The following is a 27,255-nucleotide window of genomic DNA, read 5'->3' as shown; positions in this document are numbered from 1 at the left end:
TAGTTTCCCAAGTACAGTGCCCCATATTGTAGTCTGCAGCAAACACTTTATTCTCAGCAGATTGACCTCATGTGGACTTGTGCCCATGTAAGTAGCAGCTGAAAACAGTGGTCTGAGCACTAATCTGCAAGTCACAGACAGTAGGTTATTATTTAGTGAGAATGCTCCACAACTCTCTTGCTGCTGCATTTTCATTCAAAAGGTCACTTCCGTGAGTTTGTGCACAGCTGAATTTAATGTTCTTTCTCAGCAAGGCAGGCCACACTGGAGAGTGCATAATTATAATAAATACAACTTAGTTCTCAGCTGAAAAATCCATCTGAAATAAATTTTTCCAGCCCTTCCAAGAAATGCTTTTAGTAAGATAAATAAAAGCAATTCTTGCAGATTTCACATTCATTCAGCAAGAATGTTGGTGGGTGGAGGGTGCCTCCACTTAAGTCACTCATCACAGTGCCTTCTGGGCTCTATCAAATTGTATATTCAATAGCTGGCTAAGGGTAGCATTTGCAAATTGAGTTTCTTGCAAACCAATTTAAACAAAGTTCATTATTTCTTACTTGGTTTGAATCCTGGTTCTTACTTTGAGTAAAATTGTTCTTAACAGCAAGTACAGAGAGTCAGTTAGACTCTTAACTTGGGCAAACTTTAAACAATGCTTTGAGAGGTGCATCTGTTTTTAGGGACATGCATGTATTTATACAAGCTTTTGTGTTTGGGGTTTTTTTCCCTGTTTGGCACTTCTGTGTAGTCAAAGTGGATTTGTTTTCTTCTGTCTTCTATTTCGTAACAGTGGAAAAATTGAAAAAGTCTCTGCCTAAATACAGAAAGAAAGCTAAGAGGTTTCTAACACCCCCCCCCCACCCCCCCGAACTTCTAAGCAAGTAAATAAAAAAACCCCAAACACCCCTTTTTGCTTTCATCTTTCAAGAGATTGAGCAGAGTATGAAATGCCCTAACTTCCCTTTCAATTTTTGTCCAAGTATGGCGAAGAGACTCTGCTAGTTGATCAGGATCCTGCTGCTGGTGGAAGGTGAATCTTTGCATAGTTTCGTTGTGTCCATGAGCCAGTCTGGTTACCTTTGTAGGTTTCAGAGGGGCTCTACAGGGTGATCCTTGAGTGTCTGTGCTTTTCCCTGCAGAGAGTCAAGAGAACCACTTTCCAGTCTTCTCCACTAAAACTGTCAAAAGCTTTGGTTTGGGAGCTACCTGGTAATATTGTACAGGTTATCATTGCTGCAAGGTCACTCTTCTGTGGGGCTCTACTGGAATCTGTGAGGCTGGGAGGGAGAAAAGACTTGCACGGCATTATCAATGGTAGATGAAAGATAATAAGGCATTCATTCTGCTCTTGCCCTTGAATTTGGACAGCCCTGTGCTGTACTGCTTGGTATGAAAAACTGCATGTAAGCTGTGGCACCTAGGATCGATCTATCTTGTCCTGTTTCCTTTTTGTTTTGGTGAGAAGGAGGCATGGGGGCCTTTCTAAGGGAAAGAAGAGCCTGATGCCTGGGCAGAAAGCAGAGGGAGGTCACTGAAATCTGACTACTCAGACTTCATTAAATGGAAGTGATAGTCCCGGGCCTGGGGAGGAGGGGTGGAAACTCACTACTTCTTCCATTCATGGTCTTTGTGCTAGGTTAGATATTCATCTCTCCAGGACTTGATATCTCTTCAAGCCCCAGTGGGTTTCCATTGACACCAGACAATGATCAAAGGGAGAATATGCTCTCTGTCAGCAGACTGTGGGCTTGTACCTTATGGTCACGTTCCATTTCCATATCGATCAGGAGCACATTTCATCAGCACTTAGATCATGACAGTCTGCATTTTTTTCTCAAGGTATTCTTTTCTCTCCTTTCTTGTCTTCCTTGTTCCTGCCACCCCCTTTTCCTGATGCAAGTCTTTGTGTTCTCTTTATTGTATCTGTTGAAGTGATCAGGAGCTGAATACTTGGTAGTTGCTAATGAAGCTTCTTTGGCAGTGAGAATGCCAGGAAAGCTCACTTACACTAATTGTTGGTTTAGGATCTCTCTAGGGATCCTGACCCTACTTGCAGACATGGTTTATTTTTGAAAGGTTGTCTTGAGTTAGAAAATCAGCTCTTGTCCTAAAATGAAAACACACATTCATCAAAAGCTGAATTTCACGTGGGCTGTGTAAACATGTAATTTGGGTTAGGTAGGTCTGGTCATTGGAATATGTGATCCTGTTGTCCAGGAAGTCACAGTGCAAGAAAAGTGGGGAACTTCAGAAAGTCACAATAACTGTCTCCTTGGAGAACTGCCTCAGAAATCCTGACCTCTGAATTTCTGCCACGTGCTTTATATGATGCTAGTGAAGACGGTTACTTGAGCAGCTGCAATGTTCTTGTGTACATGTGTTTGCCTAACATTGTGCGGAAGGAATAATGCCCAAACCACTTCCCAGACACTCTCCCTCTTGCCCCTGCACACAGCACATGAGCAATAATCACTCTGTCAGAGCACTGTCTGCTTCCATCCATGCCACGTTTCCTCTGGTCAAATCACAGGAACATTTTGCTAGGGGCCCGTGCACTTGAATTTTTAGGGGTGATGGCTGTGTGCTCTCTGGCACCTCTGCTCTTTGCCAAGCCATCATCCAGGGTTGGTGTGTAAGATTTGAGGCTGACCTGGATACTCTCTTCCTAATCTCCATCCAGTAAAAGTTTCCTGTGCAAGCTGTTAAGTTTTACTCTCCTCTTTATCAGCCCTGACAACAGTTGTTATTTAAACGTTGCTCAATATTTTCAACATGGTTTTGGGATGAATGTGAATTCCTTCAACCCCTTGTTTTGTTTTAGAATTTCTAATCCCATTTTCTGTGACTAAGTTCAGTTGCGTGGTTTCCACACCGAGGATTAGGGTTTACTGTTATAGGTACGTCATTCTGCCTTTGAAGCTGCTTGCTCATGCTTTCTTTGGCAAGCTCTGGCCGACATGCTTAGCAACAACAGAGATCATATCTTTTTGAAGCTGTGAAAGGGTTAATCAGAAGCATGTTTGTGAAACTAGGCTGATGACCCTTTACTGTGATCTTTTTTGGATGCCTTTGGAAGATTTATCACCTGCCTTTGTAATTTATATTACATGTTTCTTTCCTTTTGCAAAGCTATTTTAGTGCTATGCATGATATTGTTAAAATTAACTATGATAAGCAACTTTTCTTGGCAAGCCCTAAACTGCACGCTTCTTGGATGCAAACTGGAGAACGTGACTGTCTTCATGTGGATGGCATAAGATTTTTGGCTGGTATGTTCAGGGTGGTTGAATGAGCGCAGGGCATCTGAAGTACATGGGTAGCTTCAAAACAAAGCCATCAAAAGGAGTCACATCCACCAGGCAGGATAGCTGTTCGTACAGATGCTTTTTCTCAAGAGCCTTTTTGTAGGATTGGTCACAGTTGTGGCTGAGTTTGCTTATGTGTGCAGGGAGAGGGGCTGATGGCTATTTAAGGGAGTATTATTTTTCGTTAGGGAGATTAAAGGTGTAACTATTTGATCATGAGATTTCTTTGTGTGGAGACTCTCCAATGAAATGGAGCACCTGCGCATATGCAGTACTTATTTAAAAATGTTAAATAGGGTCTATCCTCTGATGGGAATTGTTAATTGTGATTTTGGCTCTATCTGCCTCCTTGGCATATGTACCATTGTGAAATTTTTACAACCTAATAAAATATTAGAGGATGCTTCACTTCAAGAGGAAATTTGATGGCTGCTTTCAGCTGATGCCTCTTTGAAACCAGGTAAGAAATGTGCTTGCCTCGTTAGGGCTTGTTCCTACCTTTGCAGGCGTAGCACCGGGATATTGATGCAAGGCTCATGGCTTGCAAAGAGCCTGAACAGTTCTGGTAGGGTAGACGTTATGATGCCAAGCTCTGCATATTTGGTATGATGTAGTTGAACAGATTGTGAAAATCTTAGTTTTTAATACATTGACTCAAAGTGGAATTATTTGTGTGTCTCAATACAAAATGTATCTTTGACTTTTAGTGTATTTCTAAAACAGTGAGGGAGACTCCTTGGACTTGCTGTGTTTACCTCAGTTCAGTAGTGAGTGCTGAGCTTTGCAAGTACTGGCTTTTGGTACAAAGTTGTGTGGTGTGCACTTGTAATATAAGGATCATGCAGAACCTCATAGGAATCTGGTGACTATTCTTTATATTTTCTTGCTTGTTAAAATGGCAGAAATCTAAAGTCCTTTATTTCTATTTCATTTATCTAACATTTTTTCTTTCCAGGAAGTATCATCTCCTGGGATTTAACCATTTGCTGATGCAAATCTCAGTGATCACAGGTAGTTAAAGCACTATAGTGTCATATTATTAGGTCACCAGTTCAAATCTAGTCCAAAGTGGTAACGGGCATTTTTATACTGCTAACTTCTCTTTCACAAGGAATAATGTTTAGTTGCTTAAACTAAAACCAGAGAATTTGCTACTCGGGATTATGGATTCAAGTGGAGAATAAAGACTAGAAGCAGGTTTTTCTATAGCAGAAAATCCTGTTTGACTTGTGTTAGTATCTGTATATGCTTGTCAGCATACATGGTGCTTTAGAAGGAGTAAAGGTAGCATCTTCCCAGAGGAGCATGTGGTTTGCTGCATAAAATGTAATGCAGAAAGGTGACCTCACCTAGCAGAGCAGTGTATGCATTAGTTGAGTCTGATATTTTTGGTATGCTTTCCTGTAACTTTTGAGTTGCAAGAGCCTATGAAGAAAGTATAGGAGGACTACACTTTGAAGGGAAGGGAGATTTTGAAATTGGAAGTGCAATGTTGAGAGTGTTTCGAATGGTAACTGAAACACTTTTGGATTAAATACTTCTGATTCTTCCAGGTAGTTTAGGTGCTTTTCTAAAGAATGATGGTTGGTTGGCTGGTTGTGTTTTCTTCTTTTTTCTTCTAGCATTCTAGCATACAGGAACCTTGTGTAAAGCTACACTTCTAAATCTGACCTCTAATCTTGGGTTTCTGGTCAGGAAGTGTGGACTTCAGTTTAGAGTGAAGCTGAGCACTGATGTTAACTCATTAGACTGTATGTTCCCCACTCTGTAGAGAGCTTGAAATGGTTCAGTTCAGCTGCACAGACTTTCACAGCTTCACGGTTCCTCCTTGTCAATTTGTTATTCTGAAGTTGGGAAATCCTTGCAATCTCTCTGATACATGTTGGGATGTGGAAAGCCTTGCTAATCCCTGTTGACCTCTTGCATGCTGGGATCTGTCTGCAACTGCCTCTTACTTCCGACCTTTTCCCAAGTGTTTCCTGAGCACTCTCTGGCTTGTTTCAGGGACCAGCTTGGCAGTGTATCAGGAATCAATAGTTCTGGAGTCCTTGAGGAAAGAAGTTGAAGGTGCTGAAGTATGAATTCTAGTGTCCTGGTTGTTAGAGTCTGTTAGCAGAGACATCAAGATGTGAAGGGAGATGTGAAAGCTGGTACCAGTGTTCTCTTTCTTTGTGCTCCTGAGTTGAGAAATGAGGATCTGAGCTGGCTTCCTTGCCCCAAAGGCTGCTGCATAGCTTCCCATGCATCTTGTGCCTTGGGAGATCACTGGTGACTTTTGTCAGTGTTTGGAGGCACAAAAAGTGGATTGTGAGGTGTGGAGGGGGGGGGGGGGGGAAGATATTTAATGACATGGGAAAAAAATACTGCCTACAGAGCCTGAGTTACCACTGTGGCACTTTGTGATGGGGATTCCAGTCTTATGGGTCTTAAAAATATGTTTTTGTATGTGTATACTCTGTAAAGTCTTTAGTGATGTGGAGGTCTAAGTTCTTGGCACTTTGGGAGAAATTATGAGATTGTTCATTTTAATTCCTGATGCTGCTTATTGCTACCATTTTGCTGGTTATCTCAGAGGCTGTTGGTAATATATTTATGATTTCCAACTTCAAATATTCTGTTACAATGAAGTATGTTAGAAACGTTGAGTTCATATTTCTGCCTCTCTTTTGATGCTGATTTGCTTTATAAAGGCAATATTAAAGTTCTGGCTTAGCAAAGGAATACTAACCACTAAACGATTTCTGCGTGGATTTTAAGTCTGATTGCTTTTTGGCTTGTAGCTGTGACTTCAATCAGAAATGGTGCATGCCTATGAATCTTTCTAAATTATCCATCTTTTTGCTGGAGACTAAAAGAGAAAAGTTACTGAACAGCAAAGGAAACCTGTTTGGTTTTGGTTCTGTTTGTGTTATTATTTTTTTTCTAAGCTGAGTCATGACAAGATTGGCAAGTTGCAAGGGAAAATTTAAATCTGGTGTTTACTTAATATAGTTAACAATGAAATCCTCCTTTACAGACAGTTGTGAGAGTGAATTATGCTTTCCGTCTCATTGTTGTGGAAGAGTAAAAGAAAATATAGTTACTGTGGTGATTTTTAAAAAAATATATATTTGGTCTAGGACAGGGGTAAATGAAAGGAAGGTGTCAATTTTTTACTGATAATTCTCTGAAGGTTGGGCCTAAAAATATGGTTGTAGTCAACAGTTGCTAGTTTTCACAAATGGGATGACTTTGTATTGGTTTTCCCTCATTACAGGCAAATAACTAAATCATGGGATGTCCATTTCTGAAACCTGTGATCTTTTACTTAAGTATGAATTCTGGTTGTTTTCAATATATATACAAACATTAATACACTGAACTAGCATGAAGAAACAAGTCAAATCTTTTGCATAGTGCAAAGTAATAGATGTTATCTATGAACATTAATGACTCTCAACAATTTCTGATATGGTAAAATCTAATCTTATTCTGCTGATGGAAAATAAAAGAATAGAAAACAGTGACTTTGCCAAATATTAAGTCCAGTACAGTTTGAGAATGGATCACAAGTTATATGGAGTCCCGATTCTATGGTATATAAAGGCCATAATTATTCTTGCAAAAAACCTGGCTAATGTTAAAAAATGTATTGTCTTTCTGAAAATAGATGAAAAAGCATAACAACGTATTTGTCAACAGGAAGTAACCATAAACTTAGGAGGCATGCAGGCATTGAGCACGGCTGAGCAAGACTGGAAAGAATTAAGACAGAACCTCTTTCCCCTCACTTTTCAGGCTCTAAGTAGGACCAGAGAACACCTTCTTTCATGAGGGTTGAGCAGGCTTTTCAAACCCCTTTGGTGTGTGTTCAGTGTCTAATGAAACTCTTGGTGCTAGGCTTTCCCCACACAGACTGTGGACCATGTGGAGTGAAGCTGCAGCTTGTCACCAGCCCACAGCCATGGCTCTTCCACTCCTGGTATACTAGGGAGTATTTAGATATCGGTAAGATTCGATGTCAGTCAAATCTAACATAAGAATTTCAAGGTGTCCCTGTGCAGGTTTTTTTCATGCTGCCAGATGTGCTTTACTGAACCGCTGCATGCAGTGAGGATCTTTTGTGATTGCATTGGTCAAGATAGTACCATGGGTGTGTTTGTCTTCCAAGGTGAAAAGTGAGGTCAGTAGCAATGAACGTTGTGCTGCAGCTCAGACTGGATAAGAGATACTTTGGTGTCCTAGGATGAACATGTCTCTGACTTCTGCTTTGGGGCATTCAGTCTAACATGGCAGTCTTACTGTTACGTGGCAGGTGACTTTCTTGTCTTCCTTGTTGGGCTGTCCTACTTACTCGGGTGAAGCCCACTCCTGTACTTTATCCTCTGGTTTCTCCTGGCAGGCAGTCCTTTCTGTTGTCCTAGAGTGAGTGCTTCAGCCTTGCCCTGCTCTCTCCTCCTGGCTGAGAATTACCTCCTGGGTTGCTCCTTGTAGATGCAATCGCGCATCCCACCCTTCAGAAAGCTGGAGGCCTGGTTTCAGTTTTTTTGGATGTGATGTGTAGCATGGGAGCCATGCAGTTGCATTCAGATGTTGGGCTTTCAGATATTTGGATACTGTAGTAGGAATGAATGCAACCAGGAAAGCAGCAGACGGGAAAATCCTCCTGTCTGCTTCATCTGCCAGTAGCCCTGGAGGAATAAAACTGAGATATGTTCCCTTAACTCTTCCACTTTTTAGGTTAGGTCTGCTTGTTTGTTTAATGAGTGAAGAGTATTTTCTGTCTCAGAACATGTGCAGAAGTGGGATGGCTACATACACTACTCTCAAACTCAGAGAAGCTAACGTTGGCATTCTCACGATTTCCCACATCTTCTGTACTGACAATATGACATTCCTTTTAAATCAATGGCAAAATATATGATCTTTCTTTTTATGGTCTTGTTTCGCTCTACAGTTTAACTCTTCTTTTGCTGATGTCTTTGAGTCTGATTAAAGGATATTAACAAAATCTTTATCTCCTTGGGTTTACAAATTTGGCTTAAAAATTCTCTACTTGAAACTTGGCAAACGCTGCCTTGGTATGCAAACAGTGGGGATGGGATAGGGGAAATCACTTGGCTGTTGAAAAACTACATATGGGAAAGTCACATGGAGCTTTCAGTGTTTTATTTATAATTCTGCAAAGGCCTCTTCTAATTTGAAAAATAAAGAGACCAAATAGTGGCTTCTGGAAAGCAAACAGCTAGATTTTTCCATGCTTATTTTTAACATAAATATTAACTTCACAGATCGTAACATGCTTTCCTCCTTAAATATTTTTTTTTCAGCCTGCAGGATGTATAACTGGATAAACTAACATTGCGAAGAAAACCTTAAGTCCTTCAGCATTTGCCTTTTTTAAATTCTAATTATGAAGCCATAAGAGATGTTTTGTTTCATTTAGCAAATACGTATTGAGTTTCCAGAAAGGTGACTTGATTTACAATAAGCGTACCCAAAAGGAACGGTATGCTTTTCACATTTGTGTTTTAACGAAGGATTAGGGTATTTCTTTCAAAATGTATTTCCCAGAAAACCACAAATTTTAATCCTTAAGTAATGTTTAAGTAAAAACTGAAGTGAGATTTTCAGATATGGCTGTACGTGTGAACAGACATTGCCAAACACAAATCCTTGCAGTTATTTTACTAGTTAATAATGCAGCCGTGAGTTTTATGTCAGCTTGATTCTGAGCAGAGTTTTGCAGGTATCAGCATAAGTGTATTATGTGAAATTGCTTGAACAAAGCTAAAGGAAGATTGATAAAGTGGTTTGCCTGAGCGGCTCTAGCATTCTCTTCCTGCTTGAATTGCTGAACATGGCTAACTCTTTGCAGAATGGCATTTAAGGTTAAATTTGGAGTCATTAGGTTATAAACAGTCCACAAAATATTTTACATGCTTCATGTTAATATTCCTCTGAAGATCAAGATTCCCTGGGGAGAAATGAGAATATGTACCAAAAACATTCTCAGTTCTTGAGGTTTATCCACAACTTCCTAGATCACTAAAGATCAACAGTCTCATGAAGAAATTATTGCAAAACAAATTGTGATGCAGCTTTCGGAGTGTTTATAGGGGAGAATTTACTGGATAGCACCCTTTCTTTTAGCTGTCAGATGTTTTTATTTTTCCTGGATGAGATGTAGATTGTGATTGGAAAATCTTTCTGACTCTAATTTGGTAAGTTCATATGAACCTTCATGTTCAAGAATGCTTTTGAGTCCTGGGCTGTGTTGGGAAGAGACATGGCAAAAGTGTTCTGATCTTGACAGACTGTCTAAATCTGTGCTACTGAATAGAGAGAGGAGTCCTTTCCTTTCAGTAAATCTTAAGGGGGAGAAGTTCTTGACCTTTCTTGAAGATGTCAGAGTATCTGAGAATTTTGGCCCACCATGTAACTTTTTGCGAAGAATAAAGCTGGCTCTACTGTGAAGAAGTGTCTGTTTTGTGCTAGGCACAATCCATGTAAAACTGGGTTTGGGGTTGTGGGGGGGAACTGTTGTATTTGTGAAAATGGCCTTGTCTTTTGTTCTGGCATTAGCATTTACTGCCTTTACTGAATACTTGACATTTATAGTTGTACATCAGCAGCATATGCCTGTGCTCCTTGCTTGTGTGGTCAATCAACCTAGGGCACCACTCTGAAATAAATAAAAAACCTCTAGACCACCAGCTGGTCCTTCAGAAATGAAACTTACTTCAGATTCCACTGTTAAGTTGCAAAATATTGGGATTTATAGACCTGGCAGGATGGCTCTGGCAGACTTACCACATTACAGCAAGATCTGGGCTCTCTGTCAAACCTCTGACTTAACTAGTGTTTCTCATACCTCAGGGTGCAACTCAGAAGGGACTTCCTTAGCATCTGTGTGCAATCAGATTTCTTCTAGCTTGCCTAGATGAGATGAGAGGCCAAAAGCGGAGGACCTGAATGAGAACCAGAGAAGAGCTGCTGTAGGCAGCAGACACTTGCGAGACAGTTGCAGTTTATAGACTGTAAGAGCCACTGGCGCATCTGCCTGCTCTAAGGAGTTTAGGAAGGAGCATTTTCCATGTGTTTGCAGAGTTTTTGGAGGTCTGGTTATCCCTCAGCGTCATTTGAAAGCTAGCTGCAGACAATTTGACAGCAGTACTTTACACTAACGAGGAAGCAGCAGGATTGTGCTTCCTCCAGCCTGCCTTGAAAGAAGAAATATGGAGACTTAGCTGTTCGGAGCTACACGACTATAAGGCATAATAATAGCTCAAAGACTTTAACTACACAGCTCGAGCATACACTATTGGCATATTAGAGAACTAAACCTCGTCCAGCATGCTTCATCAGATAACAAAGCTGCTTGATTCACCTCTGTTATAGATCCAGTTTCCAAATTGAATCCTTCAAGCATCTGTGAGGGTCTCTTTTGGAGCATGATGGACACAATACCGCTGGTTCTGCTGGCTTGCTTTGACACATACAAGTTCCATTTCAATTTTTCCCCCCTACATTTATAAAAGATGCTTTAGCTTTTTCGATTGAAACTTTGCTTTGAATTTCCCAAGAATTTGGGGGCATTTTTGATGGTCCCTTTTTTTCCTCATGGTGACTTCAACTCAGTGTGAGCTCAGACTTCAATAAGTAGTCTGCTGTGTGCTGACAGTCTGAAAAATGAAATCATGCTGTCAGTTTATGCTGAATTCTATGCACAAATGGAATATATATTTTAAAGTATTAACATTTTTTTCTCATGCCAGACGTGCATTTTAAAGGGATCTTGACATTTATTGTCGTCTTCGTTATTTTTTGCTGATGTTAAAACCATCTACTAAATTCAGTTGTCTAAAACTGAAGGGACAGTAAAGATTCTGTTTGTATAGTTCACCGTTGGTGTAAGAATTGTATCACAGCTAGCAAGGAACACACAAAGGATTTAGTAAAGGCTCTGTAAATACAATGTTAGATCTAAAAAAAAATTGATATAAAATTTAATGAGGGAAGTGAGTAAACAGTAACTCACTAACTGATACATAGACTGAAAGGGTTTGCTGCTTTTTTGATTCTCAAGGGGAAAAAAAAATACAACCCAGAAAACACACAAACTCCTGGTTGTAATTGTACACACATTAAAATGAATACTAAATGTAAAGGGGTCAAATTAAAGGAAAATAATAAGGTAGAAAAAGTTATAAAATGGTGAGGTGCTTCAGTCTCTAGTAAAAGTACTGGAACAAGTCCCCGAAGGCTTTATAAGCGTCTCTAAGGCAACAGGAAATGAGCAGTGTGGATGTGTCAGGAACAACCTCATGGGGGAAAAAAATTAATTTGGTCGATTCAATGGATGTTTTACAGCCCAACCTGAGAGAGGAAGCACATTGGTTATGGGATCCTGAGTAGGGATCTGTGTTCAGGGTTAAATAGTAATGCGGTGGGTTCATTAAGTGACTGGAATATACGCTAAGGAGTAGTCTGTGGTGGTGACAGGGGTCCTGGAGGGGTTTGTTCTGCCACTGTGCCAACAGTTTGGGATACAAAGAGATGCAGGTGGAGGGCTGTGTGTGGTTTTTAAGACAAGAGCACAACTTGAAGAAACAGTCTGAAACCTATTTCACTTTTCCTGAGGGGAAAAGTGCAGAGTACTTATTGGATGGAGAAAGTCAAATAGAGGGAGTCCGGGATTTTGGGATGTATCAGAAACTGAGTGCAGTTGTTGCAAAAAAAACACTCTCCCCCATTTTACAGTTAAGGAAAATAGCTGCAGAGAAGGAAAATACAGCGGCATGCAGAAGCTGGTGAGGGGAGGCATTGAATATTTTGCCCTTTATGCTTGGATGGAACCAGCTTTATTTGTACCTGGAAGCCGAACTCTGTGAGCTCTCTGCTTTATGTAGATCGTGCCTTCTGAGGGCTCTCCTGTTAGAGAGACAATCCCAAAATCTTTAATGATGTAGTTACAGAAGTGTCCTACACAGGTTATTTTGTAATACTCCATGCTAGTAAGTGATGCACACCATTTTGGATCCCACGTTTTAAGATGGGTTTAAGTTGCAGGCTGAGAAAAGCAGTAAAACTATGATTGAATCCTTGTACTCTACAAAAAAAAAACTTCTTGTGAGGAACGAGACAATTTTCCAGGTGAGCTAAGTTTAAGAAGATGACTGTGACCAGTTGTCTTGCTTTTAGTGGAGAAGAAGAAATTACTGCCTTATCTTGCACTAAGGTCTGAATTAATGGGAAAGAACATCCTAGTTTTTAAAGAGCATTGAGCGCAGGAGCACATTGCCTGTTGAGGCAGTGGGAACACTAGTGATTGCAGTCATTTTAAAAACAGGTTAGAGAAATGTTGATGCTTCAGGTGCAGCAAATAATTCCCAGAGCAGTTTGACAGGGTGACTTCTTGAGAAGCCTTTCAGCCTGGTGCCTCTGGGTTTGCACCTTTCATTTTTGAACAGCCCTGACATTTAAAGCCTGTGTTAAGGAACAACTGCTGAAAGGAGGACAGTCTGACGGCCAGTTTGTAATTAAATCCATAATGAAATTGTGCTCACAAATGTTGCTGTCCATCCCTATGTTCTTTATGTATTCTTAACTAGAAGATGTCACTTTCAGTGGTCTGATGGCTTTACAAGGTGCAGGTTTGGTCTCTGCAGTGAAATCGGTGGGTGGTTTTCTCACTTGTTTCCAGGAAAGGAGGGTTTGTCGTGGGTTTACAAAGGAATTCCTACTCCCCAGACTACCTGCTTCAGGGGAAAAATACTACTGTACAAGCCTACAATGTGTCAGAATTATTTCTAAAATCTGAAAATATTTCCTTACCTTAGAGTTTCTTCATTCAACAGTCACCCACAGGTCTTTGAGCTTTCTGAGTGCTGAGGATGATGTATGTTGTTCACCTTTTGAAGAAAATAACTGGCTTCCAACAGTTTGGGGTTTTTTTGTTTTGTTTTTAAGATTTACTGTTCTATTTTAGTCATGCTAATTAGCACCAGTTACCTTCCTGTAAAAAGGTAGGACTTCAATCAGGTTTTGTATTGTTTTGGGTTTTTTTACACAGATGTGTATGGACCATTTGGTTTGTGCTATGGGAGAATTTAAAAGAAAACAATAGTTGCAGGAGTAAGAGGATGCTGGTATTGTGATCTAGAGCAAATGTGTGCCTGGAAGCCAGATGTCAGCAAGGAGAAAGCAGGGTTGTAGCTGCCTCTCTCTTCCGCAGCCTGCAACCTTGCTGCAGAGAAATGTGTGGAAGAGGTGAAGCAGTGTGGGTCACCCTGTCCTCCTTCAGCCCTGCTACAGCCAAGGGGACTGTTTGCTCTAGTATTCTTGCCTTATCTGCCAGTGGAATGACAAGCATTAATGGAAATTATGGCAGTTGGGATAAGATCATATGCATAAAGGCAGGTTATAGTGATCAGCATTTCTTCCCACGATAAAGCTGAAATGAGTTTTTAATTAGTGGTCATAGAACTATATGAAATAAAGCATGCTTTTGCACATAAGGGGAGCCCACGTTGCCCATTTACCTAAGGGATAAACCCTACAGATACCACAGAGGTAGGGGAGTGGGACAGCACGGTGTTGAAAGTATCTACCTTTGGAATGGCAAAACCGCCTAGCCTGCAGGTACATCACTGAAATTTAGAAACTGGCTATGATTCTAGGTGCCACCAGTGCTTTTAATGCTTAAGGAAAGTGCAAACTGCATAATGTCACAGCTGATGCTGAAACATGAGACTCGGACATTGCTTCCTCCCAGCCGCCTGTTCCTTACATAACTGCAAGCTGTCCCAGGGGTGGCCTCTAGATGAGCTGAGCCCAACAGGAAATATTTGGGTAACCGGTGGCAGTTCTGCTAGGCATAGAAAGAATAATAATTAGTTGTATGTAGAGTCCAACGGTTGTAATATCTCAAACAACTTTCTGGCACTCTCCCCGTTTTACAGTTAAGGAAAATAGCTGCAGAGAAGGAAAATACAGCGGCATGCAGGAGCTGGTGAGGGGAGGCATTGAATATTTTGCCCTCTATGCTTGGATGGAACCAGCTTTATTTGTACCTGGAAGCCTAACTCTGTGAGCTCTCTGCTTTATGTAGATCGTGCCTTCTGAGGGCTCTCCTGTTCGAGGCAATCCCAAAAGCTCTCCTTTCCAGCTGGCAGAGTAACAAAGTGTGTGGCCTTTTGGGGAGCTTTTCTTATCTTCCTGGTAAATATGTGGGCCAAAGCAGAACCAGTACTACAACAGGGGAGAGATTAGGCTTTAAGGTTTTGATATTTACTGCTGTTTCACAGACATGGGTAAATTCAGCTTGAAACTGCACTTAACCATATGCTGTGCTGGTTTGTTTATTCCTTATTCATATGTACTTATCATTTCAAAATAGAGATAAGTTCATGTTTTTCTTCCAAGTACTTGGAAACATCCTAAGCAACACAGTAATTCAAGTTAGAAAAGATGAGCTTGTGTTTAAGATGAGGTTTTCTGAAGTGGCTTTTCCCTAAAGTTGCATGTTTAAAGAAGTTTTTAACCATGGAGGTTAAGATCTGATAGCTCTCAGAGTTTTTTTCTAGTGATTTAAAAGTGATGTCTTTAATACCGTTGTGCTGTGATCTTTTAAATGCTTGTGGTATTGAGCTTTCTTAATAGTTAAACTTGTGGTTTCCTTTAATTCTTTGCTTTGGATGTATGAAGATACATGTACGTGATCTTTAGTGTTCTTCATTTTGGAAAAGAAGTCTTCTTGCCTTTTTACTAGTCGGACCATGCTGTATGGAAGGGCTTTCCTCTTATTTGTGCCAGGCCCTAACCACAAATCTGAGCCTCAGCCTACCTGTAGCAGTTCAGGTGAGTTTACTTGTCTGCTAGAAAACAGAAGTCCTGTAAAACTCTAGGTACTGCACAGCCCATTGGGTTAACTGAGAGACAGTTAATTTTAGGAGTACCACGTTCTGATCCACGTGTATTTTCTAAGGGGAAGAAGACTCGGTTAAACCAGTTGTTTGTGGTTTGTGTACCGCAAACCCAGTAATGTGTGCAACCTGTTGATGGGGATGCAGGTGCCACGGCAGGACCTGGAGTGTGAAGTCCAGGCATAATAGTAGGAAAGTGCTTGAGAATGTATGTGTATAGGGCAGTTTGAGGATGTTTCTTTGCCTCAGCGTAACTTATATGACACTGCTCTGCTGTGTAACATTATCAAACCATAATATCCAGTGGAGTTCTTGGAAGGAGGCAGCTGCTAATGTCTTCCCCCCTCCCCTCCCCAAAAGATTTCCCAGAATATCTGTTCCTCTCAAGAATGATACAGGCCATGTAGAAGTGGTGCTCTGCTGGAAACAGAAATTTAATTCTCAGAACTCAATAAAAGAATGTGTTTCTTGTAAAAAGAGCTGAGGAAAACAAGACTGCAGGGATTTTGGGGGCTTTTCTAAATTTGTTCAAGGGGTAAACATAAGCTCAGAAAAGACCAATGAACTTCAGAAAGATCTGACCAGGCTGTATGTATACTGGATACCCTGGCAGTCTTACATGATAAGAAAGCCATTTTAACCAGTTGTCTACCTCTTGTCAGGTTAACTAACTGCACGGTTCCTTGAAGAAAGAACTGAGCATCTTTAGGCAATCTGATGCCCATTTGACACCAATGGACTTCTGAACAAAGTGTGGCGTTTAGGTTTGTAAGAAAAGTAGTAGAGGTTAACATCAAAATACTTCCTAATTTGCAGGGAAATCATCACTTTAAATTACATGCAGCTGTACATGTGTGATTACCTATCACATGTGCTACCTATTAACATCTCTATGGGTGTTTCCCATGGTCAACATCCTGTGCCTTGTGTGAGAGACTGGATTTTATCTTAGCAGCAGCATTTCACGAGTGGCACTTGTGAGAGTGCAAAAGGGGCAAAAGCCCATGACCTCTCTTGGGTTTTGTCTTCTTACTCAGGGTGATGTGATGCAATTGGGCTGATCCGTGACCATCTTCTCTGGCTCCAGACTTCTTGGGTATATCTTGGTGATGAAATGTCATTTAACCACCCCTATCTTCAGTGAGTTCTCTGGTTTTGGTGGGTTCTTTTTGAACACATTTGCAGGCTGAGAGAGGTCAAGCTGCAGCAGGGCTTGGTCCTGCGTAGTTCGGCCTAGCAGAGGCAGTGCTGCATCCCAGATAATTGCTCCATGCACATAAGTATCCTTTTCTTTGAGGACCTCCAAGACGGTCTGCTGTATAATTGCCTGTTACCTTAGACTCTGATGAAAAATCCATCCCTAGGACCCCAGAAGGTCGTTTGTAGCAGCATTATCCCATGATATCTAGAGACAATAGAAGAGTAAGGAAGAAGAAAACCTTCAAATCAGTGCTAGTCACCCCAGCACTAGTGCTGTTAGCTTTGGCAAATCCTGTCTCAACAATAAAGCCAGCTGCCATTTTGGCATCAAGACAGACAGACTTGGCATCAGCCCCTCTGGCACCAAAAAAACGCTTCGTGAGAGCTGGCACCAACACTGTGAAACAAGGGTAAGGCCCAAGGGAAATGCCACGCAGACATGAGATGAGCGCTAAAAATAGTGAGTTGCTGTCATTTGGAGAGAAAACAAATAGCACTTCTAAGAGTAGGGCATCTAAGATCCTCCATCAAGGTTGTGCTGGTAAGCAGCTTTGGGGCAATGCTGTCTCCTATAATGATGTGACCAAAGGACACACACAAGCTGTATTTTTGGTACCCACATGGTGCAAGACTCTAAAACTAGAACAGATGCTTACCATCTTGATTCCACATTTGGGGGATCTTGTTACTGTCTGCAGGCTCTGCCTTCTTCCCTGTCTGGAGCAGACTGTCTCCTCTTCAGCCATTACCAAAGGTCCTGTTTGCATACACGGGCATAAGGAAAACAAGCGCTGTAGTGCCAAAAAGGAAGAAGCCAGACTAGTGTCCCTGTACCACCCCGGACACACTAGCCCTCCTGGAGACAGTGTCCTTAAATGTTTAACAGCTGAACTCCCCCCTCCCTCCTCCTCTCACAGCAGGCTCAGAGAAAGCAGAGTAGGCTTTCCAGTGACTTCATTACCCACTCCAGACTAAAACTGAAGCCTGACACTAGTGCCCCAAACCTGAGAATGCTAAAGGGGCAGAATCGACCCTATCTCCACTGAAGAAGTTCAATACAGTAGTTTCAAATTTTCAGTCCCCCTCTGCCTCAGTGGTGAAGGACTTTAAAGTGGTTTTTTTTAACACCTCTGTGCTTGAACGGCAGGTACTGAAATAGCGGTCATACAAAACAGATGATGCAAATAGTCTTTGGCCTTAGAATTACATTGGCTTGGCCACAACTCTGCTGCTGTGAAGAAAAGCGTGCTGGACATGTGGCTATCATTTTCTTCTCCTTGGGAAAAAAGCAGTGGGAAACAATGTCACTGAGGGCTGGAAATTTCAAGCTACACTTAGCAAAAACTGTTTTGGTCTTGGAGAAGCCGCCTGGGCTTTTTGTTGCCACCACTCTCCCATCAGCTAAACAGCAGTGTCTCTGGAACAGCCTGGATGGGGCCTCTTTTGTCTTCTGTGTTAGATGGGTGTTGCAGAGGACTCATCAGGCATCTCCTCCACACCTACCCCTTGTCCACTCCATGCCCTTTCTTGAGTGTCCTTCTTATGATAGCTTAATACAGAAAGCAGTTGCAGAGGAGAGATTTCTTCCTGTTCAAAAGCGTAAAGGAACGTGCTTTACTGTTGTTATTTCTTCACCCACATATGAAAAGTGAAGAGGGGAGGACAGGCTCCTGCTGAAATACCAGGTGACAGTCGTGTGTAGTGGCTTCCTCTGCAATGCCCCCTCCTTTGGTTCAGGGCTCACGCATGGCTTCCAGGCAGAGAATGTGGCACAATGTGCTTGGCTGACAATTGCTGTTCGGGATTCAATTGGAATCAATATTCAGCTGGAATCAAGCATGAGCTGTTGCCATTGGGGCTGTCTGCAACATAGCATGTCTTGAAGTGCGCAGTCTCTTCCTCCCTGGTTAACCATTACCCAGAGACAAAGACAGGTGACAGCAGTGAGGTTGAAATGCACTGTCCCTATTTGCTTATCTTGACTTAGCTGCAAAAGTTTCTTGCACTTCTAAACCACTGAGCTGACAGAAGCGGTGACAGGTTGCAGGGAAGAGGGACCTGCCCAAGGACAGTTTCTAACCACTGCAAGCCCTTGTGCTTCATTGCACATTAAAATTTATTGATCCAGCAGACTGGTTGCAACTCTGGCTCAAAAGCCAATTCCAACATGTATGGTGTCTTTTCCTGCAGTTATTCTTTGCTCTCTCTAACAATGATTAAGTCAGTTTGGCCTGGCAAACAGTAAAGGCAAGTGACTTCAGTGTCCTTGTTTTGTAGTTGAACTGCACACAAACTGGGGGACCCACTTTACCCCACTCTTAAATAATACAGTAGTATTAGACACAAGAGGGCTGAAAGGTTTGGTTTGGACTGTATGTCCCCTAAGCAATAGAGCAGATACTCTAGATCCTGTAGGTACCGGGAAATTATCACACTGACCTGTTCCTGTTTGTCCTCTGGAATTTGTTGATGACGTTGTTTGTAGGCAGTGCCGGTGCTATACGTTACATGAGCCAGGACACCTTGTCCTCATGTTGGAAAGTCATCATGTTCTTGTAGTGGTGCTGTTAGGGTGGAGAAGTGGCCCTTCATTCTTTGGGAACTGACAACAAGTGGGCAGATTTTGCGGGCAGCCAGAAATGGTTTCCAGGCAGGTCTAGCATTGCGATGCTTTTCCAGCATTGTTCCAGCATTGGTGATCTCCCAGTGTCTCACGCTGGTTCTGCTAGCAAACAAGCCCCTTCAGAACATTTGCTGTCAAAGCAGATAGACCTTGGTTGTTCCTGGATGTTGTCTTCTTCTAGAGAAGCAGAGATCTGCTTTTATACCTTTCTGTATGTTTCTTTCCCTTTTTTTTCTTTATTCCCAGAACCACCTCCAGGATAGGGAAAGATAAAGTCATTCAAGTTGCTTTTTCACACTTTGTTTCGAGTGCCTGACAGACTTATGTAGTCTCAGTTCCAGCACCCAAGGCTGTGAACCAACTAATGAAAATGGATAGCTGATGCTCCAGGTATGTTCCTGTTACCAGCATGAAAGTAACAGAGTGCGCTGGGACAAATGGAAGAGTCATTAGATAAAATTGTTCCGACTTTATGGTCAATTTATGCATATATATATATATCTATATATCTGCACAACCATGGTATTAATATTTAATTGAGGGGATGTTATACACCACCCATATTTACTGTGCAAAATCTCTCACTGCCTAGGAGTGTAATAATGGTGCAACTGAGCATAGCCTTGTGCTCCAAGCCTGAGAGATCTGAGCTGTGAGACTTCAATTTTTGCTCCAGTTGTGTTGTCATAACTGGATCACCTAAAGGTCAAGCTGTCTTCTCAGGGGGTATCAAAATGGATATTGCAACTTGCTGGGTTATTAAACCTGCTTGCAAACATCTCCCATCAAACACGGAAAGCGAGTTTAAAATGGCCCAAACAACTTCCATCATCTGCTTCAGTTGTATGCTGATTTTGGAGGTCACAAGGTACAGTGTGGGCTTGTGAAGATACCAGGCAGCATCCTTTACTCGACATCACGTTTGGGGCAGATGGCATGTTCAGGACTGCAGTACTACAGAGTGATAAAACCTAGAGGTCTTTATTTCCTTTTTTTTGAAAAAAGCAACTTGCTCACCATTATCCTGCAGTGGGATCCACACTGACATGCCAAAGAGGATGGTTGGTGGCTGCTTAAACAAGCAAATTTTCAAAAGCATGTAGATCCCATGATCTGTCCTGACATTAGCCCTGACTATTCTAAACTGTCAAGAGATTAATATACAGAGTAACTGTAAAAACTGGTGTTTGCTCTGTTCATTGTAGCTCTGGTAGACACACTCTTGTGTTATAGATGGGTGGCCTTTGCAGACGTTAAACTCCAGTTTTGCGTAAAGGAAGTCAAACCCATGCTGAGCCTGCCTTAGAGCTGCTCTTGCTTTCATTAAAATAATTATTATTTCAGCTTTGGTTTCCCCAGGCGGAGAGCAATAAAAAATCGGAAAGGTTTGAAATGGACAATGAGCAGCTGAAGGCTTTGGGAAAAGATTTTGCATTAAGAGGATAGGGAAGATTGATATCTTCTATAAGAAGATAGCTAACAGGTACAGAGTAATGAATGGGTGAGAAGATGGATGGGGACTTCTGTTCCCACCTGCTAATAATATGAAAGTCAGATTAGAAGGTGGTGAATTCACTCCTGATGAAAGGAACTAATTGTTCACAACCACTGTCTATGAAACTCATTGCTGCAATACAAAGCATTGGGGCGAGAACTTAGAAACTTAAAAAAGAAAAGAGGAGGGGGTAAAATAATACCCCCTTGGGTTGGGATATCCAGTTGGATATATCCACAGCAAATGCAACAATTGGGAGAAACCAGGTGTTTTGAAAAGGCTCTAAGCGTATCGATTAGGGTATTATAAGTGTATGAACTAACTAATCCAATTTTTTTTTTCCCTCCCTTCTCCAGGGCTTTTTCCCTAGTCACCTGTAGCAGTTTGTGCAGCCTGTTACTGGCTGTTGGTCACTCAGAGACTGCAAGACAGGGTGGCTGCTGCTGCAGTCAAATGTAGTAATGCCTGCTTGCAAACCACCTTTTTTGTGTCAGTCTTTCCAGGATTGCTAAATTCACACATAAATTAGGATGCTTTTGCTTTTCCGCGCAGTTATTGCCTTTGATAGTTCTTCACAACTTGTCTTAGATCTGGAATGACGCTTTGCCTTTTGAGTATGTGCTGGAGGAGAGGCGGGTGGTTAAAGTTAGATTCCTTCTGACAGTAGGGATTTAGAAATTGCTGCATTAGCTCAGCCCTGGGATCTGCCTAGTCCAGGGCTCTGGGTAGCAACAGCCAAAATCGGATATTTCAAAGGACAGCATGAGGCCACAGAACAGATTACTAAAACAGAAAGCTGCCCTTTTATATCACTGGTGTTTGTCTATAGAATTGGAAAAGCAAAGGTTGAGAGTTTGTTTGATCCAAGAGCACAAAAGCTGGAAAATCACGCTGCCTGGCTGATGCTAGTTGACGCTGATGTTTTGTATCCTCCAGGAAATTAATTATGTGCCTGTTTTCTCTTAGGAAAAACAGAGATGTGCTTACTTTAAAGGGCAAGTTTATATGGTGGCTTTAAGTTGGTATGAAAATAAGTAATGCTTGTGTATGGTCTCACAGCCTAATTGTGTGGAGGACACCCACAGTGGGATCTCATCTGGGAAACAACCCTGGGCTGGGCTGGGAGGGAGGCAGCAGCAGTGGTCACTGAGGGGTTTTGGCACGCAGAAATGGGTGTCTTTCTGACACTGCTGCAAGCTGTCTGGCTGTTGGGGGGGTCTGTTCTGGTTTGGTTTTTTTTTCTACTTTCCTTTTTTTTTTTTTTCTGCTGTTGCAAATTAGCATTTATAAGAATTATATGTGGTTTCTCTGCCTCTCTCTTCTGAAGTCCTGAAATTATTGTTAAAACTGCTACTAAAAAAGGGATTCAGTGAACTCTCTATGGAAAAAAAAGCATATTCCTTCCCTCATTGAGTATTTTAATACGTTGAACTCCAAAAGTCAGAGAGGCCAAAAGCAAGGGGAGTTGCCCCTCTGTCAGATATCCATGGAGCTGCTGCTGGGGCACGTGGGAATGGCAGTGGTGTCCCAGTCCCCCCCGACAGACGAGGACAGCTGCTGATTAAAGAGAAGCACAAAAAAAGAGGTTGCTGAACTTTCAAAGTGAAGGTAGAAAAGGGAGTTAAATTTAGATTACCTTCTGCAGTGTCATCTCCTACACCCCTGTGGAACTTGCTGTACTCCATGCTTGGGAGAGGACAAACAAGACATGCCATCTTGGGCACCAGATGATAAATTTGTTTATAAGCTTTAATTGCCCCTTGGCAGGAAAACGTGAAATGAGCTCAAGTAGAACGAGAAACCTTCCATTGGGTTAGTTGGGTTTTCCTTGGGGAGAGGTGGATTAAAATGGCTTCCCGTCACCTGTCTGATGCTGGCGAGGCCAAATCCTGATCCTACTGAAACTGGGGGAGTTGCTGTTTCTTTATTGGGATGGCTGTTAGCCTGGAGGGACTGAGTTGAACGGTGCTGTAACAATTGCTCAGAAAAAAATGGAGCCGTGGTGGTAGGCAGAAGGCAGCATGGGAGTACTTTGGATCTGTGAAGGCTTTACCCAGTGGGTCCCTGGAGCGTGGAGGTCCTTGGAGAAACCATGATGGTTGCTCCTAGGGTTCCAGTGCTGTTCAGCAAGCAGCATCAAACTTTGCTTTCTCCTTGAAAATAGATTAAATGTCTATTTTTGCTTAGTGAGATTTAATCATCACTGAGGAGCTGTCGGCTCTTGCCAACTTTTTTAATAGATTCCCCTCCACTTCCAGCATCCAGTTAGCAGGGAGGAGAGCGCTTCTGCTTCTTCGTGGGTCCTTGCCAGGGTCCCGCACAGGCAGCGCTGCCCAACAGCAGCTGTCTTAATGTTCTGGGCTTTTTTTTTTTGTTTGTTTGTTTTTGTTTTGTTGGTTTTTTTTTTTTCAGAACTGCCCGACCTGATGTCATTTCCCTCTTGCAAACACCCCGGCTGGGCTGCGTCTGAGATATGTCACGGGGAGTGGGAGGAGGAGGAGGGGGAGCCAGCGAGTGCGTGCAGTGTCCCAGGACCCTGTTTACTGAGCATTCCCAGCCGAGGAAGCCCTGGTTTAAATAGGATCGGAGGAGCGGGCTGCCCGCAGCAGAGGAGGAAATGGTCACTGTGGGGCTTTAAATTCCTACCTTCCCATGCGCTGGTGTGGAGGATGAGCCTGCAGAATGCCTTTCCTCCTGGGTCTCAGACAGGTAACCGGCTTTGGTGCGGTGGGAGCTGCTCGCTCAGGTGGAGGATGTGACTGATTGCCTTTTTTTGGTTTGGTGGTGTGCTTTTTTTGGTTGTGGGGTTTTTTTTTTTGGTTTGTTTTTTTTTTTTTTTTTTTTACACCCCCCACCCCCACCCCCCAGGAAATGATTTCTGACTTTCCCAAAACAGAACCGTGCAAGCAGCACTTCCCCACCCATGGCGTTTGATCAGGGAGCGCAGCAGTGCGAGGGACGCCTTTTATTAGCGAGGAAGGAGCAAAACTGCAAGGCAGGGAAAGAAGCTCTTGTTGTTGTAGACTCTGCGGCAGGATGGCTCTTTGTGTCGTGCTCCTGGGCAGTTTTTTGTTTGGTTGGATTTTAAGGTACTTTCCACAGTGCTTAATACGGAATTGTGTTTACATTGTTTAAAAACATGTCAAACTTTGAACTCTTTCCTTGTGTGGGTAGTATTTTGAGTGTTAAACTGGTTTGATTTTTGGTGTGTGGTGGTGTTTTTTGGTTGGTTTGGTTTGTTTTTTTAAGAAAAGAGACGTTTCTCTGTATCATTTCTGACAAAGGTCACCAAATGGAAAAGGGTAATGTGCTGTGACCCTCAGCTTGGTGACTTTTTAATTGTTCTGGGAGAGTTGAGCTTGAACAAGAAACTTGGGATAATTTAATAGCTGGTAATGTCGAGTGGAATGAGAAACGGTAGCAACTGCCCAGCTGCTCCCCACTGGAGGAGGTGCCAACTATGTGTTCCTAGGCTCGGGGAGAGCAAACCCTTTTTTTGGTCTGGGAGGCATGTCTGTAGGGGAATCTAACTGTAACCTCTTTCCAGCGCTGCTGGGATCCGTAATCCACAATAAATAGATATTGCATGATATCAGTGCTGCTTGCAGTTTCTAATTTAGAATTAAAAATTCAAGATTGGCCCGTAGCATGCTTTAAACTGCCTACTTTGAGTTGTTCAGAAACAAAGGCAAAAGGACTTAAGCACACTGCTGAGTAAACAGTGCGCTCTTTTTCCTTATCAGTTCAGTTTTGGTGAAATGCAGCTCCCCTCACCCCGCTGAACTGAAAACAGTTTTACATAAGAAACTACCTCTAGTACAATAACCTTCTGTAGGTGAATGCAATAGCTATAATAATAGTTCACTTGCTAGCACTCAGGGCAAAGAGATGTTCCCTAAAACCCTCAGAACTGAAATTTGGGCACGGAGGCTGAACGGCGTTAGGTAACTCTCTCAACTAGCAGTGAGACATACATAGCTGGCTTACATGTTGAGATTGCTTGAGTTTCATGGGTGTGTTTTTCTCTTGAAGTTCCTATTTCTAAATTAATCTTTTTGTTTTAGAGACTTTTTGGGACAGCTGAGGTGCTGCATGAGTTAGGTGTAATTTGGCTTCATTTGCTCATGCCGTGAACGTTTGATTCTCAGTGGGCTGGATGGTACTTTTTTCTGTGCTTGTAACTTCGGCATCGATACAGAGGCATTTATAGGAAGCAGAAAAAAGGTGTTGTCTCGAGAACACAAGAGCAAAGCTCTTCACTATTTTTATCCACTGATGAAGGATATCATGGGAAAGAGCTGCTTGCAAAGCTGCTTGAACTTTTCTTAGTTTTAATCATTTTGAGTTTTAGTCATTTTTAGACAAAAAAATCTAAATATTTGGATTGCATCCTGCATCCAGATAACATTCAGAATTTATTTTTCTACTTCTAAAAGCAGAAAAAAAGGGTTGCTAGTGCACAGTGCTATTTAATTGTAAGTGTGGGAGGAATTCAGGAACATCTTGTCACCTCTATTGTCTCTTGTGTTGGCATTCGAACCGTAAACGCTGGGTTGTCTGGGATGTCCTTTGTTGTTGTTGTTCCCACTCAACGCAAGGGGTGCGGATTCTGGGCTGTGCATGGCAGGGACAGGGAAGAGGTGCTCTGTGTGTGGGGCCTTCCCGTGCGCTGCCTGACAAGGACAAAACTGGGCTCCCCAGGACGGGCACCCCTTGCTCACTGCTGCGTTGCACTGAACTGGTTTCCCTGGATCTGCCTTCACTTCTTCTGTGGGACCCAGTGGCATTGCAGCACAGCAGATGGACTACTGAACACATGGGTAAGAATAGGGTGTTTGGTTTGGGTTTCCTTTTGTTGTTGTTGTTGTATTGAGGATGATGTTTAAATGTCTAAAAAGCTAGGTCACCTCTATGTGGGTGTTTAAAGCTTCTGTCCCAGGAAACATGATTGTAGGGGATCTCAGCTTTCAGGGCTGCAGGTGGAAGCTTGAGCGTATTCATCTAGATCACCACATAAATGTGAAATAAAAAACCCCAAACCAACAGGTTAAAATGTTGGATTGCTAACTTTTTCAGTTTTAATTTTAACTGCTTGAGTTTTTCAGTGTTGTCAACTGTTTGGTGGTTTAAAACAACAAAATGCAAGACAGCTGCCTCAAAGCTGTAATTTCCTAGAAGCATCTTGTCTTTAATGGGAAAGGGCAGGGACTACAGCTGGGAAGCTTCTAGCAAGGTATGAAGGAAGTAAACACTTTCACGTGGCACTTAAAAAGTGAATGCACAGTTCTTAGAGTCTGAAAGTGAAACTTGTGGTAAACAGAAATGAAAACAGCTCTTATTGAAATATGTCAAAGTGTCCATGATCTGTGAAAGGACAGTGTTCCTTTAAAGATTGTTGGAGTATTTCTCCAAGATAAATGGATGCCACAAACCAATTTGTTCCTCAGATAAAGGTTAATAAAACCTCAGAGGTTCTGCATCCGCTGGGGGTGAAGATGGATCTTCGGTGGCTGATTAATCATGGTGATTTAAATACAATTCTCCTGATGCTAGCATTAGTGAAGCAATAAATGTTGTGGATTAGAATTCCCGTTTTGGAGGTCTTTACTGTGCCTGGGACAGCTCAGAGGCATCATTCTTCCATCCTAATACACAAATTTAAGTATTTGGATGTTTGCGCTTAATACTACCCCCACCCAAACTCACAGACATTCAGCAAAACAGAATTTGTGGTGGGTATCTTATGAAAAAATGTCCAGACTTGATTTATTTCTTGGCCTCAGTTGTCTGTCATAAGGCAGGCTTACAGGAATTTGTTCCCTGTCGTGCTGGCAGGGGCTGGCACCTGAGGTTCCAGTAACTCCCAGCAATCACATCCAGTTTCCTCTTTACCAATCTTACATGCTTTTGTTAAATTGAACCTACCAAAGGCATGGCACTTGCTTAGATGGTGGATTTTTGCTTTTATGTTCCAAAGGACTAGCAAGCGTAGTGTTTATGAAGACACGAGATGACTGGAGGCTTTGGTGCACGCTCAGCTCAGAACATCAACACGAGCTGCCCTGATGATCTATGGCTCCCCTGCGGTTCTGCTTGTCCTTGCAATCCCACCTACTGTCCTTCTGTGAAAGGTTCTGGTGATTTTTTTTAATTAAGATTAATTTTTATTAGGAACTGGGAGGCAGCTGGCAAACCAGGGGCATTCCAGCATTATATTTTCAGTAGCAATTTTAACTTACTACCACTTGAGTCTCTTATCTGACAGAGGTGTTTATCGTCTTTGGTAGCTTTGTATTTGCGTTCTCATGAGCTAGTGCTGATGGGCTTGGCTAACCAACACCAGTGGGAGTCTGATATGTGAGTCTGAGTAAAAGCCAAGTGGTAACTCATAAATAGTGGATATCAAATACAATTTTTCCTGTTAGTTGTTTCTAACCTATTTGAGATACTGATAATCACTTCCATTCTGTTGCTCTGGGTGCTTAAAGAATATATATATAGTTCAAATACTACTGCAAGTTGCTCAAAATACATATTTTAATACTGTTTTCTGAAGATTCTGTCACCTGCTTAAATCCATCCTGCTTTGTTGTTATGGGTGCAGCTGGCTACTGAAAGTAAGGGACTGCTGCTTGCGAGTAATGAGGTTAGTGAAATAGGTCAGGATGTTTTTTAATTATTAAATAGATGCTTATTACCAAAGTCCCCTATGAGAGCCACAAA

The 27,255-nt window shown here is 42.1% G+C and overlaps 1 protein-coding gene across 4 annotated transcripts in view; it reads left to right on the top strand.

The window, feature by feature from the left end:
- The window catches only part of WBP1L (WW domain binding protein 1 like), a 65,548-nt gene that overhangs the window by 17,658 nt on the left and 20,635 nt on the right, over positions 1-27,255 (top strand). Inside the window, exon 2 of one of the 4 annotated variants that reach the window (XM_056352067.1) lies at positions 22,945-23,241. The exons of 1 other annotated variant lie outside the window; for it this stretch is intronic. In XM_056352067.1, coding sequence (XP_056208042.1) covers positions 23,215-23,241 — 27 coding nt within the window. In that variant the 5' untranslated portion in view covers positions 22,945-23,214. Of the gene's footprint in view, positions 1-22,944; positions 23,242-23,466; positions 23,622-24,992; positions 25,353-27,255 lie in introns of those variants that run through there. 2 more of the 4 variants (XM_056352068.1, XM_056352065.1) reach the window with 2 other exon arrangements.

The sequence above is a fragment of the Falco biarmicus genome, chromosome 9, assembly GCF_023638135.1.
Source record: "Falco biarmicus isolate bFalBia1 chromosome 9, bFalBia1.pri, whole genome shotgun sequence".
In the NCBI taxonomy this organism is placed as follows: domain Eukaryota; kingdom Metazoa; phylum Chordata; class Aves; order Falconiformes; family Falconidae; genus Falco; species Falco biarmicus.
The sequence above is the reverse complement of the archived record's forward strand: the minus strand, read 5'-3'. Positions and strand labels throughout refer to the sequence as shown.